Source organism: Rhodotorula toruloides (assembly GCF_000320785.1).
Source record: "Rhodotorula toruloides NP11 unplaced genomic scaffold Scaffold6, whole genome shotgun sequence".
In the NCBI taxonomy this organism is placed as follows: domain Eukaryota; kingdom Fungi; phylum Basidiomycota; class Microbotryomycetes; order Sporidiobolales; family Sporidiobolaceae; genus Rhodotorula; species Rhodotorula toruloides.
The window spans coordinates 351,108-365,920 of NW_015622966.1; the positions used below are offsets into that span (position 1 = coordinate 351,108).

Consider the following 14,813-nt stretch of genomic DNA (forward strand, 5'->3'; position numbering starts at 1 on the left):
GCGACACAGTTACGCGGCACAACTACCGCACGTACGGCGCAGGAGGCGCGCCGGCGTCGAACAACGGCCGGCAGCGCAGGGAGGACGTCGAGATGGACGATGCCAGCGCGTCCGAGGGTGAAGAGGAGGACATCAGCTTCGGCGAGTAGGCGCAGGGCCCACATTTCGTCATGCATTGTCATTCTCATTGTACCCAGTAGTCGATCTGCCTCGGGCTGGCCCGCCAGTATGGCTGTATAGCATGTCGTTCTCGATTGTACAAGTTCTTCCTCTCTCTCGCATCCCTCGCAACTACAGCTACTCGTTTAATCCTTCGATTGCGTCGTTACAGCGGCATCTTGAGCTCTACTTCAGATTGAGCTGCATCGAGTACGCGTCCTGCGGAAAATGGAGGCGAGTCAGCTAAGCGATCCTCGACCTTCCTCAGCCGCTCAAGTCCGCAGCGAGCGTCACTCACCTCGCCATCCGCATCTGCGAGTACGAGCACGCATGGCGATGTCAGCGAGACGGCTTGGGCGAGGCTCGGCACGGGACAAACGCACAGTAGCTCTTCTCAATCTTGACAACCTCGAACCCGAGCGTATCCTTGTACAGTGCCAGCGCTGCTCGGTTCGTCTTGCGCACATGCAAGCTTACGTATGCAGCGCCGTACGTCGTCTTCATCGCTTGCTCTGCAGGGTGAGGGGCGAAGTGAATGTCAGCCATCCGTTCTGACCCGCCTTTGCGACATTGAGACAACGGCGAGGAGAGCTTTGAGCTGATCACGAGACTTACGGGATAGCTGCATGAGCTTGTTCGCGAGTCCTAGCCGCCGGTAATTCCGCAAGACCGAGATCGACGTGACATGGCCGTGCGCCTCCTCCGTCGGCTCCTCGTCCCTGTTGACGTTCGCAGGTCAGCAGGCGGTCATCTCGAAGCCCGAAACGAGCTCACATCTTCGCCAGGATGTAGCCGACAATCCGACCCTTGTGGTCCTCTGCAACGAACGACACCTGCGGCCAGGTCAAGCCGTGGTACAGATCTGTAAGGAGCTCATGTCAGTCTCTCGCAGCTTTGACACGCTCAAAGGAGGTCGCGGACGTACAGTACTTCATCTGGTAGTTCTGCAGCAACGAAACAGCGTTAACGGACGATCAGCAGAACTCAAGACCGGCAACGCACTTCTGGCAGGTTGTGCAGGTTGCAGTTCTGCATGTTCATCAGGTCGGCGACCGTCGCTCGTCGGAGATTCATCTTGGCGAGGAGGTGAGGAAGGGAGCAGGCGAGAGTAGGTAGAATCGGCTGGTTGGAAGGTCGTCGAAAGCAGCGAATGGACCTGTGAATCTGTCAAAAAGGAACGGAAGTGTCAGCGTGCGTCTCCTCGCCCTTGTCGCGCACCTTGCTCCTCATCAGCAACCCGCGACCCTCGAGACGTCCGTCCGCCAATATCGCGCGAAGCTACCCGCTTGCCCATCTCCGAGGCTGTACGAGCACGCAGGGCGCTGTGATAGACCTGCGCCTGCCATCAGAAGCCGTACCCACCACGCCCTGTCGTGTTCCGAGGCGGTGAAGGTGTTCGGGAGAATCTGACGGGCAGAACGAAAGGCGAGAGAGACAGCGGGCGCAGACTGACCGAAAGGGCGCTGACGGCTTGTATAGCGTGCGAACGGGGAGAGCGAGGGAAGTTGGGCGGCGACAGACCTAATCCTCCTCGCGCAACTTGACCTCGAGGATATCCGGCTCTCTCGCAGGCAACGTGGCGAACGTAGGCGCAGATGCAGAAGGGGTACAGAGTGAAACACAACAATGGCACAGCTGGAAAAGGAGACGAAGCGCAAGGAGAAATCGTCGAGTCCGGCTCGCTCGTTCAGTGCGCCGCAATAGCCCGTCCGTTCGGCAGGCCCTTGCGCTTGTTGAGCTTGCGCTTCGCGTCGAGGATGCCTTGGAGCGAGAGAGTCTCGGGGATCCAGGGCGAGACGTTGATGACGAGGACCTTCATCTTCGGGTGGTAGGCGAGGTCGGGCAGGAGCTTCGGCGTGAGCAGGAAGTATCTGCGCGCGGCGAGCAAGATGAGCATCCAATGGGAAAGTAAGCGGCGATCGACGTACTGTCCCACATCGGCCTTGCACGTTGTCTCGACGAGCATCTTGTGCATGTTGCGCTCGGCGCGCTGGTCCATGCCCTGGTTGATCTCGTCGACGAGCGCGAATGGCGCACGAGCCAGCTCGGCGAGAGCGAGAAGGTAGGTGACGGTCGTGAGGGCGCGTTCCTGCGAGACAACAACAAGGTCAATTCCGCATCTCGTGAGCGGGCGAGTGACGGCAACTCGCTCCTCCCGACTGGCGGTGCCCGCTGAGGACGTGAAGCTCGACATCGGTCGAGTTGTCTTTGCGGTCGCGGAACGAGACCATGATCTCGATGCCCCACTTCTCGTAGTCGGGGTCCTTCGCGAGGCGGACCTCGCCGAGCAAGCCGAGGGCTGCGGCGTGTAAGGTTTTAGCATGGGACCAACTCGGTGAGAGAACTGCAAACTCACTCTCGAAAGAAGCGGTAAACTTGGCGGAGACCTCGCCGACGAGATGCTCCAGCTCAGGCAACCAGCGACCCTCGGTCGTCTCGATGACCTTCTTTGACTCGTCGAGCTTCTCCTCGGCGTCTTCGAGCTTCGACTTGAGGTCGTTGATCTGCGCGAGACATGTCAGCGAGCTGTCCGGGACAAGGCAGGGTTTGGCGGCTCACCTCGACTTTGCGCTTGTTGTACGCGTCGAGGACGAGCGGGCTGACGGTGATCGTGCAGTTGAGATTCGACTCGATCTCGACAATCTTATCCTCGATGGTCTGCAGCGTCTCCTCGCCCGACTCGCGGCGCTCCTTGACGCGCTCCTTCTGCTCGTCGCTGAGCGCTGCGACGGCCTCCTGGTACGCCGCATTGTGGCGCTTGCCCTCCTTGAGCAGGGCGGCGACCGCGGCCGTAGCTGCGGGTGACTCTGGTCAACGAGCGATGTTGTGAAGAGGGGCGGAACACGCACCCCGCTCGAGCGCCTCCTTCTTCTCCTCGAGCTCCTCGTCGCGCTCGCGGACCATGAGGTCCATCGCGCGGTGGTCGCTCTCGGCCTGCAAAGTCTGCAGGTGCACCTTGATGCTCGACTCCTGGACGTCGGCGGCCTTGACGAGGAGGTCCTTGTACTCGATCGTAAGCTTGACCCGCTTCTCCATGAGCTTGCGCATCCGGGCCGCGAGTTGCTCGCGCTTCTCGGTCGCCGACGGCTTGCTCAGCTCGCGCTGGAGCGAGCTCTGGAGCGAGGCTGCGCAGGTGTAAGCGTCAGTGGCCGTGGTTGCATCCTCTCACAAGCGAGACACTCACCGAGCTTCGACTTGGACCTCTGCCACGCCGTGCGAGCCTTAGACATGGCACTGCGCTCCTGCATGAGCTCGTCCTGCGTACGAATACATCAGCGATGCGCTCAAGCGGGGTGAGGGAGCCGGACGCACCCTTTCCGCCGTAAGCTGATCCGCCTGCGCGCGCAAGTCACTCTCGACACGGCCGAGTCGCTGTAACTCGCCGTGCAGCCTCTTGCGCTCCTCGTGAGTCTCCTCGATGCGCTTTGTCACGGTGCTGATGCGGCTCTGGTCGACTGTGCGAGACGAAGCCTCGTCAACAAGCAGTCTCGTCTAGCGGGCGCGCAGGCTACGCACCGGAACTGTTGAGGATCTTGGCTTGCTGCGGCGCACGTTGGTCCGTCTGCGCGAAGCGGCCGCCATACATCGAGTACTTGATTGAGCTGGATCCCTCGCGGGTGTAGTAGCGCTGGATGACCTTGTTCTGCTCGATGGCGGCAGCGTCGACGCGACGACGGTCGAGCTGGATAGGCACCTTGTGCAGGTTGTGCTGCTGGCAAAGCCAACTGAGGATGGCCGGAGGACCCTCGATGAGGTCGATAGCCCAGGCGTCGAAGCCAAGCGCGTTGAGCTGCTCGTCCGACAATGGGCGAGGGATACGGTCGATAGGAACAGGGTTGCCGAGTTCGGCGCCGTTGAAGCGTAGACCGGAACCGGGCTGTCGAGCGTTCGGCTGGTCGTGGAGGATGCTGTACATGAGGTCGTAGTCTTCGCGGTACTCGCAGAGGAACGTCTGCGCGGGTCTGGCTGTGTCAGCTAGGGAGCAAGTCGCTTCGAGCGCTCGACGTACGCTGAAACCATTCATCGGGATCGGACCTTCAATCATGTCGACGAGCCCCTTGTCGAGCACGTCAAGTTTCCGACCCTTGTACTCCTTCTTCAGGAAAAGATTGAGTCGACCGGGCTCGTAGATCTTCCCCTTGAACCTGTCTTCGTTCTTCCGTAGCCATTCGACAGCCCGCCAAGCGTCCTGGTCGAAGCGCTGACAGGCCGCCTCGCGGACCTTGCCGGCTTCCTGCAGGCGAGCGAGGCTACGAGAAGGCAATCAGCTGCTTCTGCTTGAACGCGATAACGCGAGAGAGCTCACTCGTGCCTCGACTGATCCTCCTGCGCCTTGAGCCGCTGACCCTCGTACTGGACGTTGCCGATCTCCTGAGCGGTCTCCTGGATCTTGGCCGCAACATCGTTCTTCTCGTTCGTCTTGTCGCGAATCTGGCGGTCGATCTCGGATGTGTCGGCTTCGGCCGGCTCGTTCTCGACGATAGGCTCGAGTTTCGCGATCTCCTTGCGGCACTTCTGGATGTTCTCGCGCCGCGTCGTCTCGTCGCTCTTGATCTGTCGGATCTTGTCCGCCGTCGCTGAACGCTCGTCGTCCTGCAGGAGAAGAGGGTCAATCGCAAAGGCGACGAGAGAAGGAGCGTCGGTGCTCACGGCCTTGGCGAGCTGCTGCTTTTTCGACTCGGCGTCTTTGAGCGCAAGCTGGACCTTCTTGGCGAGCTTGTCCTGCTGCGAGATGCTCGAGTCGACAAGCTTCTTGAGCGCCGCCTTGCTATCCTTGAACGGGCGGTTGCGCTCTTCAAGCTCGGCAATCTCATTCGCGACAACCGTCTTCTCCTGCCTCGCGCGCTGGTAGTTCTCGTACGCGACGTCGTACTCGAACGCGCGCTGGAGGACCTGCGCTTCGCCGAGCTCTTGCTCGAGACGCTCGCGCTGCTGGAAGGCGTGCACTTCCTTCTCCGTCTCGGCTTGCTTCGTCTGCTTGCGCTTGAGCGACTTGGAGACGCGGTCGACTTCCTGTGAGCGGCAATGGCGACGAACCCAACGGAACAGAGTCAGCTTGCGCCGATTTCGTTCCCAACGGATGGAAGCGCTCGACGCACCTCCTGCGCAACCTTGCACGTCTTGTACTCCTGGATGAGGACCTCGTGCCACGCCGAAAGCTGCTCGTGACCCGCCGCGCGTTCCGTCTCGCGAAGAAGGCCGGAGGCGGTCATCATGGCGAACGAAGCGACGCGGTCTTGCGGGAGGAAGGTGCTGCAGGATTCGCGTCAGTCAGCAGGAAGAAAGAGGAATGCGTTGGACGCACCAGAGGTTGCCGACCTGGACTTGCAGCTCCTCCATCTTCTCTGCGACCTCTTTCGCCGCAGTCTCGTTGCCTGCGAGGGAGATTAATCGTCAGACAAGGCGGGCTGTTGGCAGAAACGTAGACGCGGTGCGTGTTGAAGCGTCAGATTACGAAGCGAGACTGACCGTCGACCATGAACTTGGTCCTCTCCGAGTCGCGGTAGAGGTAGCGGCGGATGACGAGGTTCTTCTCGCCCGGGTGGCCCTTGAGCTCGATCTCGATCCATGTCTCTTGGTTCGAGTCGTTCTTGCAGTACTGCGAGAGCTTGGTAGCACGGCCGAGGACCTGCGAGCGAGGGAGAAAGGGAGATGTCAATCTTGCGAGAGTGAAATTGCTCGGCCGAACGGCGCACCTTCGGGGAGAAGCCGAGGCCGAGGGCGATGGCGCATGCGATGGTGCTCTTGCCCGTGCCGTTCGGGCCGATGATCATGTTGAGCGCCGGGCCCGGGTTGAACTCGACTTCGTCGTAGGTGAGGAACGAGTGGCATGCGATGCGGACGATGGAGCCCGTCACGTAGCTGCGCGGCGTTCTCAACGTCAGCGAGGTCACGGTCGAGGCACGAGAGAACTGGCACGCACCCAGTGTCGTCGCGCACGAGCTGCTTCCTCTCCCTCGGGACCATCTTGACGTCCTCGCGCTCGTCGTCCTCGCTGTCGTCCGAATCCTGCACGCGAGCCCTCTCCTTGCCCTTCCCGTTCACTCCATTCTCCAGCTTGACACGCTTGGCCGTGTGCGAGTCGCTGTGGTCCTCATCGCCGTTTGCGGGACGAGGGGATGAGTCGGGGTCGTCGTCGCTGTCCGAGTCGACCGCGCGCCGCCTCGTCTTGCCTGTCGACGTTGTGCGCTCTGGTTTGACGCGCGCCGTCGGCGTGTCCTCGTCCGAATCCGACATGGCGTCGAGGAACAAGGTGAACTTGCGCGACTCGACGCGCGAGTCTATTGTTGAAACAATACAACCCAGTTGTAATCAGCTTGTAATCAGGTCGGCAATACAATCGAGTTGTATTCGAGCTTGTATTCGGCTGTTGTATTCCCTCAACTCGCCCCACTTGTGTTCTTCGCACTCCCTGCAAAGAACGCTGGCCTGGACGATGGCTGGGCAGCCGTCGCAGGGCTCTGCTCATGCTCAGGGACACACTCCTCCTAGCGCAGGAGGCTCTTCCTCGCTTCCTCCCATCTCGCTCGACACCTTCCGCGCCGCCTCGTTCGATGTCGCCAAATTCGTCACGCAGCTTATGGACGAGGATGTCAGGAAGGCAAAGGAGGACGGAGCTGGTCAGTCGCGCTTTCAGATCAGGTTGACGAGGAGGATTGAGCGGTGTTCGCGGATCATCAGGAGCGTACCGACGCAGGCAGCTCTTCGTTGGCGGGACTTGGCTCGGCACTGAGCCCTTGAGGAAGGCTGGCACGCCGCTGTACGGGATCATAGGCCTTACGATGTGGTGTCGTCGACGTGCCGTCTTCATCTCTCGGGGCGATGTCGGCTGTCGACTGGGGATTGCGGCTCATTCCTGCGCTTCCTTGCCGCTCCCAGCGGTCTTCGGAGCTGTACAGATGGTTGGCGTTTGCTGATCCTCCCGCGCTCATGCTCCACAGCCTTCGACCCAGCCCCCCACATCCGCACCCTCGAAGCGGCACTCGCCCAACTGCTCCCTCTGCGCAAGGCGAATGCGCAGAAGACGAGCGAGCTTGAACGGCAGGTCGCTGTGGCGGAGCGGGCGTACAGGGGTGATGTGAGGGGTGCGAAGGCCGGATTTGAGGTGGGTTCTCCCTTGCTTTCTCGACGATGATGCGCGCGGACCGCTCTACTGAGCGCATCGCTGTGCTACAAAATGTCCGCGCGGAGAGTAGAGGCTGACCACACTCGGCCGTACCTTCTAGACGGTCAACACGCAGTTCCAGGCGCTCGACACCAAGATCACCTCGATTGGCCGAACAGCTGTTCGGATAGGTGCGTCGACGTTCCTCGATTGCGCTCTGTCTTGCAGTAGCAAGTGCAAGCGCTTACCCAGGTAGCCGGCTCACAGGCGAGCAACTCGAATCGATCGACCGGCTACGACAACGAGGGAGCGAGGCGCACGACCTGATTCTATACTACAACGAGTTTGCGGCGGGCGATACGAGTCGGTGCGTCAGCGCTTCATCTCCGACTGCTGTGCAACACACCGCACTACGGATTCCGGTAGCTGACGACGTGTCTCTTCTCGCTTGCAGGCTAGAAAAGATGCGGAAAGAGGGAGGACGAGAGGGACGGAGAAAGGTGGCGATCGCGGCGCGACGACTACTCAGTCTATCGAAGGAGGTTGAGGGTGTGGAGGGAGCGGACAAGGTGCGCTTCAGCTTCTCTTGACTCGCCTGCCCCTGCTGAATTCTGCCATCGCAGACGCGGGAGACGATCGAGCGATACTGCGAGCGGTTCGAGAAGGACATGCTGCGTCTGTTCGACCGGTACTATCGAAAAGGCGACCCGAAAGCGATGGCGGTGCGTCCGTCCCTTCTTTACCGCCCTTTGCGCCTGGCTCACGTGCGTTCCTGTGCAATAGCATTGTGCACAAACGCTGCAGGATTTCAATGGCGGCCAGTCGTGCATCCAGATCTACGTCAACCAGCACGACTTCTTCATCTCGAAGGAGCGGGTGCAAGAAGCTGCAGGCGGCCTCGTCGGTGGAGCTATGTAAGCTTCCCGCTTTTCCTCTGCTGGTGTCGCATCGCTGATGAGCTCGTCGCGCAGCTGGGACCTCCTTCCCGACCCCGACTCGAAGGCGCCAAAGTCCGAACCCGGCTTGACCAGCCTGTTTGACGAGATCCGAGTGACGGTTGGGCAGGAGGCGCAGATCGTCACGGCCGTCTTCCCGAACCCGGCGATCGTTATGCAGGTCTTCCTGCAGCGGGTCTTTGCGCAGGTGGTGAGTCGAGCTGCTAGCTTCGTCCCTATTCTGCCTTCCATGAGAAGCTGACGTATCAGCGACCGCTTTTCACAGATCCAGGGATACATCGAAACACTCATCCAGACCGCCTCGTCCTCGTCGACTCTCGCCTACCTCCGCATCCTCCACCTCTCTCGCGCACAGACCAATTCGCTCGTGGACGATCTCAAGTCCCACGAGTTCTTCCGTTCTTCCTCCGCCTCCGCCTCCTCCGCCATTGTCGGCCCTTCACTTCTCAATCCGCTCGGTTCGACACATTCGACCGCGCTGTCGAACGTCACCTCTCCCACCTCGAGCGGGTTCCCCTCCGCGACTGGCGGCGGCGCAGGCGCTGTCGGCGTTGCGGCGGTCAGCCAGATGCTCGATCAGAGCGTCGACGAGCTGTTCGTGCCGTACATGGAGGGTGCGCGGTACCTCGACAAGGAGGGCAAGAGTTTGACGGAGTTGTACGCGGCAAAGCTGATGCGATTCACGAACTGGCATGTGCGTAATGCGTCGACATCTCCACCCGACATGCAAGCTGATTGTTCGTCTCTGCAGCGCGCGATGAACAAGGCCAAGCCGTCCAACACGATCTTCGACCGCATGGTCAATCAGCTCTCGTCCGCCGCCCACCAAGCCGCACATCCCGGCTCTTCCTCCGCCGTCCCCTCAACTACTCAGCCCGCCGATCACGCAGACGCTTCACGTCTCGACCGGCTCATGAAGTTCTCCGGCCTGTCGAACATCGTCGACAAGGGTTCTTCCTCGGCCGACAAGCCGGAGGAGATCAGTCCGGAGATGATGTACGAGGACGGAGATGGCGAGCTGAGTGTCGAGACGGCGGAGAAGATGCTCGAGTGGCACGCGGAGGCGGTCGGCAGGATGGTCGAGCTGAGTCCGGCGAGCGAAGTGTGCGTCCACAGTGCCATGTCTGCGTCATTCAACGTCCTGTTTATTGACGCTCCTCGCATGCTTCGACGTGCAGCCCGAAGAACGCCTTCACGCTGCTCAAGGTGCTCGCAGACAGCTTCGGCAAGGGCTATCTCGAGACCGCTCTCGACACGTTCGTCCCTCCCTGCCCTTCTCTGTAGGTCGACGCGGCTTGCTTACCCGTCTCCGCCTACAGCGCCATCCATCAGCTCTCGCTGTACGACGGCAAGAGCGAGCCCGACCTCGCACCGATCGGAGTCATTCGGCGGGCCGACATGATCATGCACCTGTGGCAGCGGTACATCTCCACCGCGCTCGTCCCTCTCGCCGGTACGTCCGTCACCGTCCGCCGCGAGATGGGCGTCTTCAACAACCACGTTAGCGTACGCATCGAGGGCAAGGTCAACATGATTGTCCAGCGGACAACGGACGCTATCGTCTCGTACCTATCCGTCCTCCTCTCGAAGCAGAAGAAGGCCGACTTCCGACCGAAGAACGATGAGCTCGCCTTCTCGCGCCTCAACACTGAGCCGTGTCTCCTTGCTTGCGACTTTCTCGCCAAGGTTCGCGAAGCGGCCGTCAACGCGTTGTCCGGCAGAAATGCAGAGATCTTTCTGACCGAAGTCGGGGTGACCTTCCACACGTTCGTCAACGTCTCGAACGCCGCGCACGAAGTACTCGCTGACCCGTCTCATCTGCAGCCTTCTCCTCGAACACCTGAAGAAGTTCCCTGTCTCGGCAACGGGCGGCCTGATGCTCACCAAGTACGCCTGCAGCTCAGCGCTTGTGGAGTATTGGCTGACAATCGCGCCGCTCGCAGGGATCTCGCGCTGTACCAAGACACGATCTCCGCCTTCTCGCTCCCCGCGCTGAACGACCGCTTCGAGATGCTCCGCCAACTCGGCAACGTCTTCATCGTTCAGCCCGACATCCTCCGCTCGTACCTGAACGAAGCGTACCTCGCGCGAATTGAGAACCGCCTGCTCCGACCTTTCGTCATGATGCGTAGCGACTATGGCGACTACTCGAGGAGGTTCTGGGACGAGGTGTTCGGTCCAGATGGCGTGCAAGGTGCGGATGGTGCGGCGGGACAGGTCGGTGGTAGCGCGGCAGGCCAAGGAGGAGCAACGGGTGGAGCGATGGGAGGTGCCGTCTCAGCTTTGGGCAAGATCCCCGGCCTCTCGTCGCTCGGAAACTTCAGCTCCGGCTTTGCGTCGAGCGCAGGCGGATCAGGCGCCGCGAACGGCTCTGCAACCGGTGGCGGCGGACCATCCAGCGCCGGATTCATCGCCAGCAGTTTCGGATCACACTTCACCTCCTCTTCCTCGCCCCACCTCTCGTCCTCCTCGACGTTCCAGACCTCCGCCGCGCAGTCATCCGCCTCTCAACCGGCATACGACCCCTCCCACCCACCCGCTCCTCCCCCTCGCCCCTCCTCATCCGCCAGTTTCACCCACCCATCCGCCGTCTCGCATTCGTCAGCCGCACAATCGAACAGCGCGAATCGGAAACAGAGCTTGTTCGGGACGCTGATGAGGGACTTTGAGGGGTTGGGATTGAGAGATGATGCGGCGAGTGGAGGGTATGCGAGCGACTCGGCGGGGCGGAGCGCGAGGGAGTAGAGTTGTCGCCGAGCGGTGTGTCTAGTTGTCGTGCCTCCTGTTGTAATCATCTTTCGCATCCGCTCAAAGTGGTCGAAGGTGCTCTTGGGAATTGCGAAGCGGGTCTCCCTCCTCATAGGAAGTCGGCTATGAATGACAAGGTTACAGTAACGCACCGCTACGTCCCGCCCTACACCTCACTGCAACTGCACAACGAGCTGAACTGCGAAAAGGCGGAAAAGCAGGGAGAAGGGAAGAGAGCGTAGAAACATGGCAGATGGGTGGGCCGCAGCGAAGTTCGGACGGCGACTGGTATAGAGGCAATGTAGAGCGGGCGGTGCGCATAGCATGCGCGGATGGATGCGAGGCTGGGGCGAGTAGTTGGAAAGGTAGTCTATGCGGCGAACTGACGGCGATGCGCGGTCAGCTTGAGTATCCTAGTCAAAGGAAAGTGTGAAAGGCTACGCACGCGGAGAATGAAGTTGGTGACGACTGCGGCGAACAAAGCGAGGCAGAGAACGGTCGGACCTGTTTCAGTATAGCGGGTCAGCCCTCTCCAGTTCGCTCGAACGGCAGAGAACCGCGGTACGCACCCAATCGGTCGTCGTAGGGACCTGAGCCGCGCTTGCGGATGGCGTTAGCGCGCCAGTGGTACGTGACGAGGCTGTTGAAGAAAGAGAGAGCTGTCAGTCTCGCTAGTCTGGCTCGGAGGGTAACGCTCGGAGCGAGACTCACGCATAGATCATGATCGCCATGGCTGCACATGCCCGACGTCGGTTGAATCGTCAGCCAGCTGAACGGAGCCAACTGAGCGAGAAGGATCACCGCCGGGAGGACGCACCGACAAAGGTGAACATGCCCGCGCTGATCTTGCCGACCCTGTCACCGAAGTTCAACAAGCCCACCGCCAGACCGCCGAGGACGACCTGCAGATGCGATAAAGCAGTCAGCGTGAGCCGTGGTTAGAAGAGGAGAGGGGAAGCGGGACGGACCGTGAAGTTGAGCCATGAGAGGAACGTTCGCTCGTTGGCGAAGAAGACTTTGGGTTCCTGTGGATGTCAAGGCGCACACGGCAGTCAGTAAGCAGGTCAGCATGGGTTGTGGGCGCCGCATCAAGGTCGAGAGATGAAGGCGGGTCATTGTCGAGCGAGACGGGGAGGGACGACGCACGACGCGGACGGGGAGTGCGATGCGCTTGTCCCTGGATCGCTGGAGGAGTGGCTGGCTTGACCTGTCCATTGCGAGCGTGTGTGAGCGTGTGCAAGTCCGGCTCGAGATGGTGAGGCGGTGCGGGAGCTGTTCGAGGCGGGAGAAGCGCGCAGAGCGGGGCTTACATGGTTGGCGAGTGCAGTGCTGTCAACGAAAGAGCAGTAGAGCGGCAGCAACAGCGAGAACAGCGCTTTGAGGGAGCGGGACAACGTCAAGGTCAACTCCGCGACGAGCGCACGTTCGGCTCCCAGACAACTTCGAGTCTCGCCTTTCGCAGGGGACAAGGCGAGAAAGACGAGTGATCGTGAACACAAAGCGATAGAAGAGCTTGCGAGCGTAGGCGACGGGCGACGGGACGAGCGAGAGCCTCTCCTTGCGACGCCTCCGGAACTCTCGCCGGTCGTGTGCGCCTAAAAAGTCAGTCAGTTTGCAGGCTGCCATACTGTCGCGTCGTGAGGGTCATGCTACAATGCCGGTGCGGGCGGACAGGTGCGAGACGGGGTAGATGGCGGCTGCGACGCGGCGACCCTCTTCTTGCAAGAGGTTGTATGTTGAGCAGGCGTTGCGCTGTCAAGGAGTTGAGCGTGTGAGCGTCCGGCTGAAACGGCATGCCACAGGCATCGCAAGATGTATGCCACAAGGTCAGACAAACGGACTCACCGAATCGAGGACGTCGACCTGGATGCCCAAGCCATTGAGGTAGCGCTTGACTCTTTGCGGTGCGAGCAGTGTTGAGGAGCCGGTGCCGATGAGGAGGATTTCTGTTGGTTGCACAAACTCTTCTAGCGTCAGCAAAGCCCACAAGAGCTAGCTAGCCGCGAACATACGCAACGGAACGCACCAGGTCTAGGATTCAACACCTCAAACAGCCTCAACTTCTCCTCGTTCCACCCGTCCCATTCCCGGCCCATCTCATCCGCTCCATTCTTCGTGGGGTGCGCAACGTCCCACATGAAGCATCCTCCGGGACAGAGTATGATAGGTGAGGGGAGAACGAGGCCGTCTGTCAAGGTGAAGCCGGCGTTGGGAGTGAGGGAAGTGATGGCTACAGGGTCGTTGGGTGAGGATTGGATGATGTTGACGAGGCTGTCAGGGGGGAAGGGGCGGAGAGAAAGGCGATTCGAAGGGTCGAGGAGGGGAGAATGAGGTCAGTCGGGTGTACAGCACGAAGCAGCAATGCAGAACGCACTCTTCCATTCCTCGGCGGCTACTGGAGCTCGAGAATGCTCGTCTAGCAGGCGTCCATTCCTCCGCAAGCCGTGTTCGCGGTGGTTGTTCCCGGTTCGCGAGGAGGAGAGATGAAGCGGATCGCGGCGAGCAGAGGGCGGCAGAACGGCGGAAGGCGCTCGCCAGAGGTCGCAGAGCTGTTGTTGATCGTTGTGCGAGCATTCTGGACGAGCTTGGAGAGAGTGAGCAAGGGTGAGGAGGCGAAGGAGCGAAACGGGTCTCCCTTCGAACCCTTTCTCCGCCGTCACACAGTCCTGTGCTTGGTTCACTGCCTTCAGAGCAATCGCAGGCACCACGGAGTGCCCTTGCCCAAGCTGCGGCCGCCTACGAGCCGTCAAATCCATTCTGTACTTTCCCTCGCCTCCGCCTTCCGCTTCTTCCTTCCAGTATTCCTAACTTGCGTCTCAACGGGTACGGACGACGCTCGCGCTGCATTCTGCTCGTCGACTTGTGCGGAAAATCGTGTCTCGCTTCGACTTCGCCGGCTTCCGAGTGTCGAGGCCCCACTCCTCTCTCGCTGCTCTTCCGCTCACACGAAGCTCTCGCAGCTGCTCACGACACGCTCACCAGCCTCAGACACTTCACAAAAGCCGCGTCTATGTCCGACACCCAGGCGAAAGTCGACGCGCTCATCCGCGAGCTCCTACAGCTGGTTCTTGAAGCGGGCGTGTTTGGGTTTGCTTCTGCACAGGCGGCGCAGGTCAAGCTGGGCGATGTGGATGTGAAAGGTGTTGAGCTAGACGGGGAGGAAGATACGGTGCGTCCCGCATTTCTTGCTACCCAGTTTCTTCTCCTCACGCTTCTTTCCTCCTTCTCACGCTCTGTTACCATCCACTCCTCCCGCCGATCCTGCTCCTCCTTTTCACACTCGTCCTCTCGACGCGTTTGCCCTTCCGCGCCTCCCACTCGCCCGCAGAAACCGACCCGCTCAGCAACCGCAACCGTCACCTGCTACCTGACCGTCGACGAAGGATGCTGCAACATCGCACGCAACGCACACGGCGGATTCCTCGCCTGGCTCGTGGACCACTGCTCGAGCCTGGGACTGCTGGCGTTAAGCGGGCCAGGAGATCGCTGGACGACGAGCGGCGTTTCGACGAACCTGAACTTGTACTACATCGGCGCGGCGCCTGTAAGTCCCCAATTCGACCAGCTCTAGGATCATACTGAAGCCTTGTCGTCCTTCAGGTCGGCACGAAGCTCCGCATTGTCACGACCGTTCTCCAGCAGGGTCGGGTAACGGGACTCCTCGAGACGCGGATAGAGGACGAGTGTGTTCGTTCCCTCGCACACGCCGGGATCCTTGCTGACTGATGCTCTCACAGCGCAACGGACAAGCTGCTCGTTCTCGGCACGCACGTCAAGCAGGACCCGCAGCGACCGACGCTCAAGGCGTTCAAGAAGGACAAGGCCAAGCTGTAGAGTCCGCGCGA

General features: G+C 60.7%; 7 protein-coding genes across 7 annotated transcripts in view; 3 read left to right on the forward strand and 4 right to left on the reverse strand.

Moving 5' to 3' along the window:
* Positions 1-149, forward strand: part of RHTO_07222 (F-box and leucine-rich repeat protein GRR1) — a gene marked incomplete at both ends in the record, with an annotated part of 3,612 nt that extends 3,463 nt beyond the window's left edge. Inside the window, one exon of the mRNA XM_016420880.1 lies at positions 1-149. This exon is cut by the window's left edge and continues 1,147 nt beyond it. Within this exon, the coding sequence (XP_016274607.1) occupies positions 1-149 (149 nt within the window).
* A 196-nt stretch (positions 150-345) lies between these two features.
* RHTO_07223 (peptide alpha-N-acetyltransferase) lies at positions 346-1,233 on the reverse strand (the record flags this gene model as incomplete). The annotated part of the gene is made up of 7 exons (XM_016420881.1): positions 346-378; positions 458-471; positions 543-671; positions 775-878; positions 934-1,021; positions 1,085-1,103; positions 1,162-1,233. 7 exons carry the CDS (start codon positions 1,231-1,233, stop codon positions 346-348), a joined length of 459 nt encoding a protein of 152 aa, XP_016274608.1.
* A 613-nt stretch (positions 1,234-1,846) lies between these two features.
* RHTO_07224 (chromosome structural maintenance protein smc5) lies at positions 1,847-6,396 on the reverse strand (the record flags this gene model as incomplete). Its single annotated transcript, XM_016420882.1, has 17 exons — positions 1,847-2,030; positions 2,088-2,248; positions 2,310-2,458; positions 2,516-2,663; positions 2,719-2,954; positions 3,009-3,284; positions 3,344-3,416; positions 3,472-3,614; positions 3,676-4,111; positions 4,169-4,409; positions 4,466-4,752; positions 4,810-5,172; positions 5,259-5,412; positions 5,465-5,534; positions 5,629-5,788; positions 5,856-6,021; positions 6,083-6,396. The coding sequence occupies 17 exons, from the start codon at positions 6,394-6,396 to the stop codon at positions 1,847-1,849; spliced, it is 3,561 nt and encodes a 1,186-aa protein (XP_016274609.1).
* A 199-nt stretch (positions 6,397-6,595) lies between these two features.
* Positions 6,596-10,965, forward strand: RHTO_07225 (exocyst complex component protein; the record flags this gene model as incomplete). Its single annotated transcript, XM_016420883.1, has 14 exons — positions 6,596-6,779; positions 7,101-7,264; positions 7,386-7,455; positions 7,532-7,631; positions 7,719-7,833; positions 7,888-7,986; positions 8,069-8,178; positions 8,236-8,410; positions 8,486-8,914; positions 8,972-9,324; positions 9,399-9,476; positions 9,540-9,986; positions 10,045-10,107; positions 10,164-10,965. 14 exons carry the CDS (start codon positions 6,596-6,598, stop codon positions 10,963-10,965), a joined length of 3,189 nt encoding a protein of 1,062 aa, XP_016274610.1.
* Positions 10,966-11,338: 373 nt separating this feature from the next.
* Positions 11,339-12,280, reverse strand: RHTO_07226 (vacuolar transporter chaperone 1; the record flags this gene model as incomplete). The annotated part of the gene is made up of 8 exons (XM_016420884.1): positions 11,339-11,350; positions 11,414-11,472; positions 11,538-11,608; positions 11,680-11,701; positions 11,786-11,870; positions 11,937-11,993; positions 12,115-12,175; positions 12,279-12,280. Coding segments are annotated over 8 exons (369 nt in total).
* A 332-nt stretch (positions 12,281-12,612) lies between these two features.
* On the reverse strand, positions 12,613-13,542 carry RHTO_07227 (NADH dehydrogenase [ubiquinone] 1 alpha subcomplex assembly factor 3; the record flags this gene model as incomplete). The annotated part of the gene is made up of 4 exons (XM_016420885.1): positions 12,613-12,720; positions 12,814-12,914; positions 12,995-13,239; positions 13,343-13,542. 4 exons carry the CDS (start codon positions 13,540-13,542, stop codon positions 12,613-12,615), a joined length of 654 nt encoding a protein of 217 aa, XP_016274612.1.
* A 436-nt stretch (positions 13,543-13,978) lies between these two features.
* On the forward strand, positions 13,979-14,802 carry RHTO_07228 (thioesterase superfamily protein; the record flags this gene model as incomplete). Its single annotated transcript, XM_016420886.1, has 4 exons — positions 13,979-14,137; positions 14,297-14,512; positions 14,569-14,651; positions 14,706-14,802. 4 exons carry the CDS (start codon positions 13,979-13,981, stop codon positions 14,800-14,802), a joined length of 555 nt encoding a protein of 184 aa, XP_016274613.1.
* Positions 14,803-14,813: the final 11 nt, after the last annotated feature.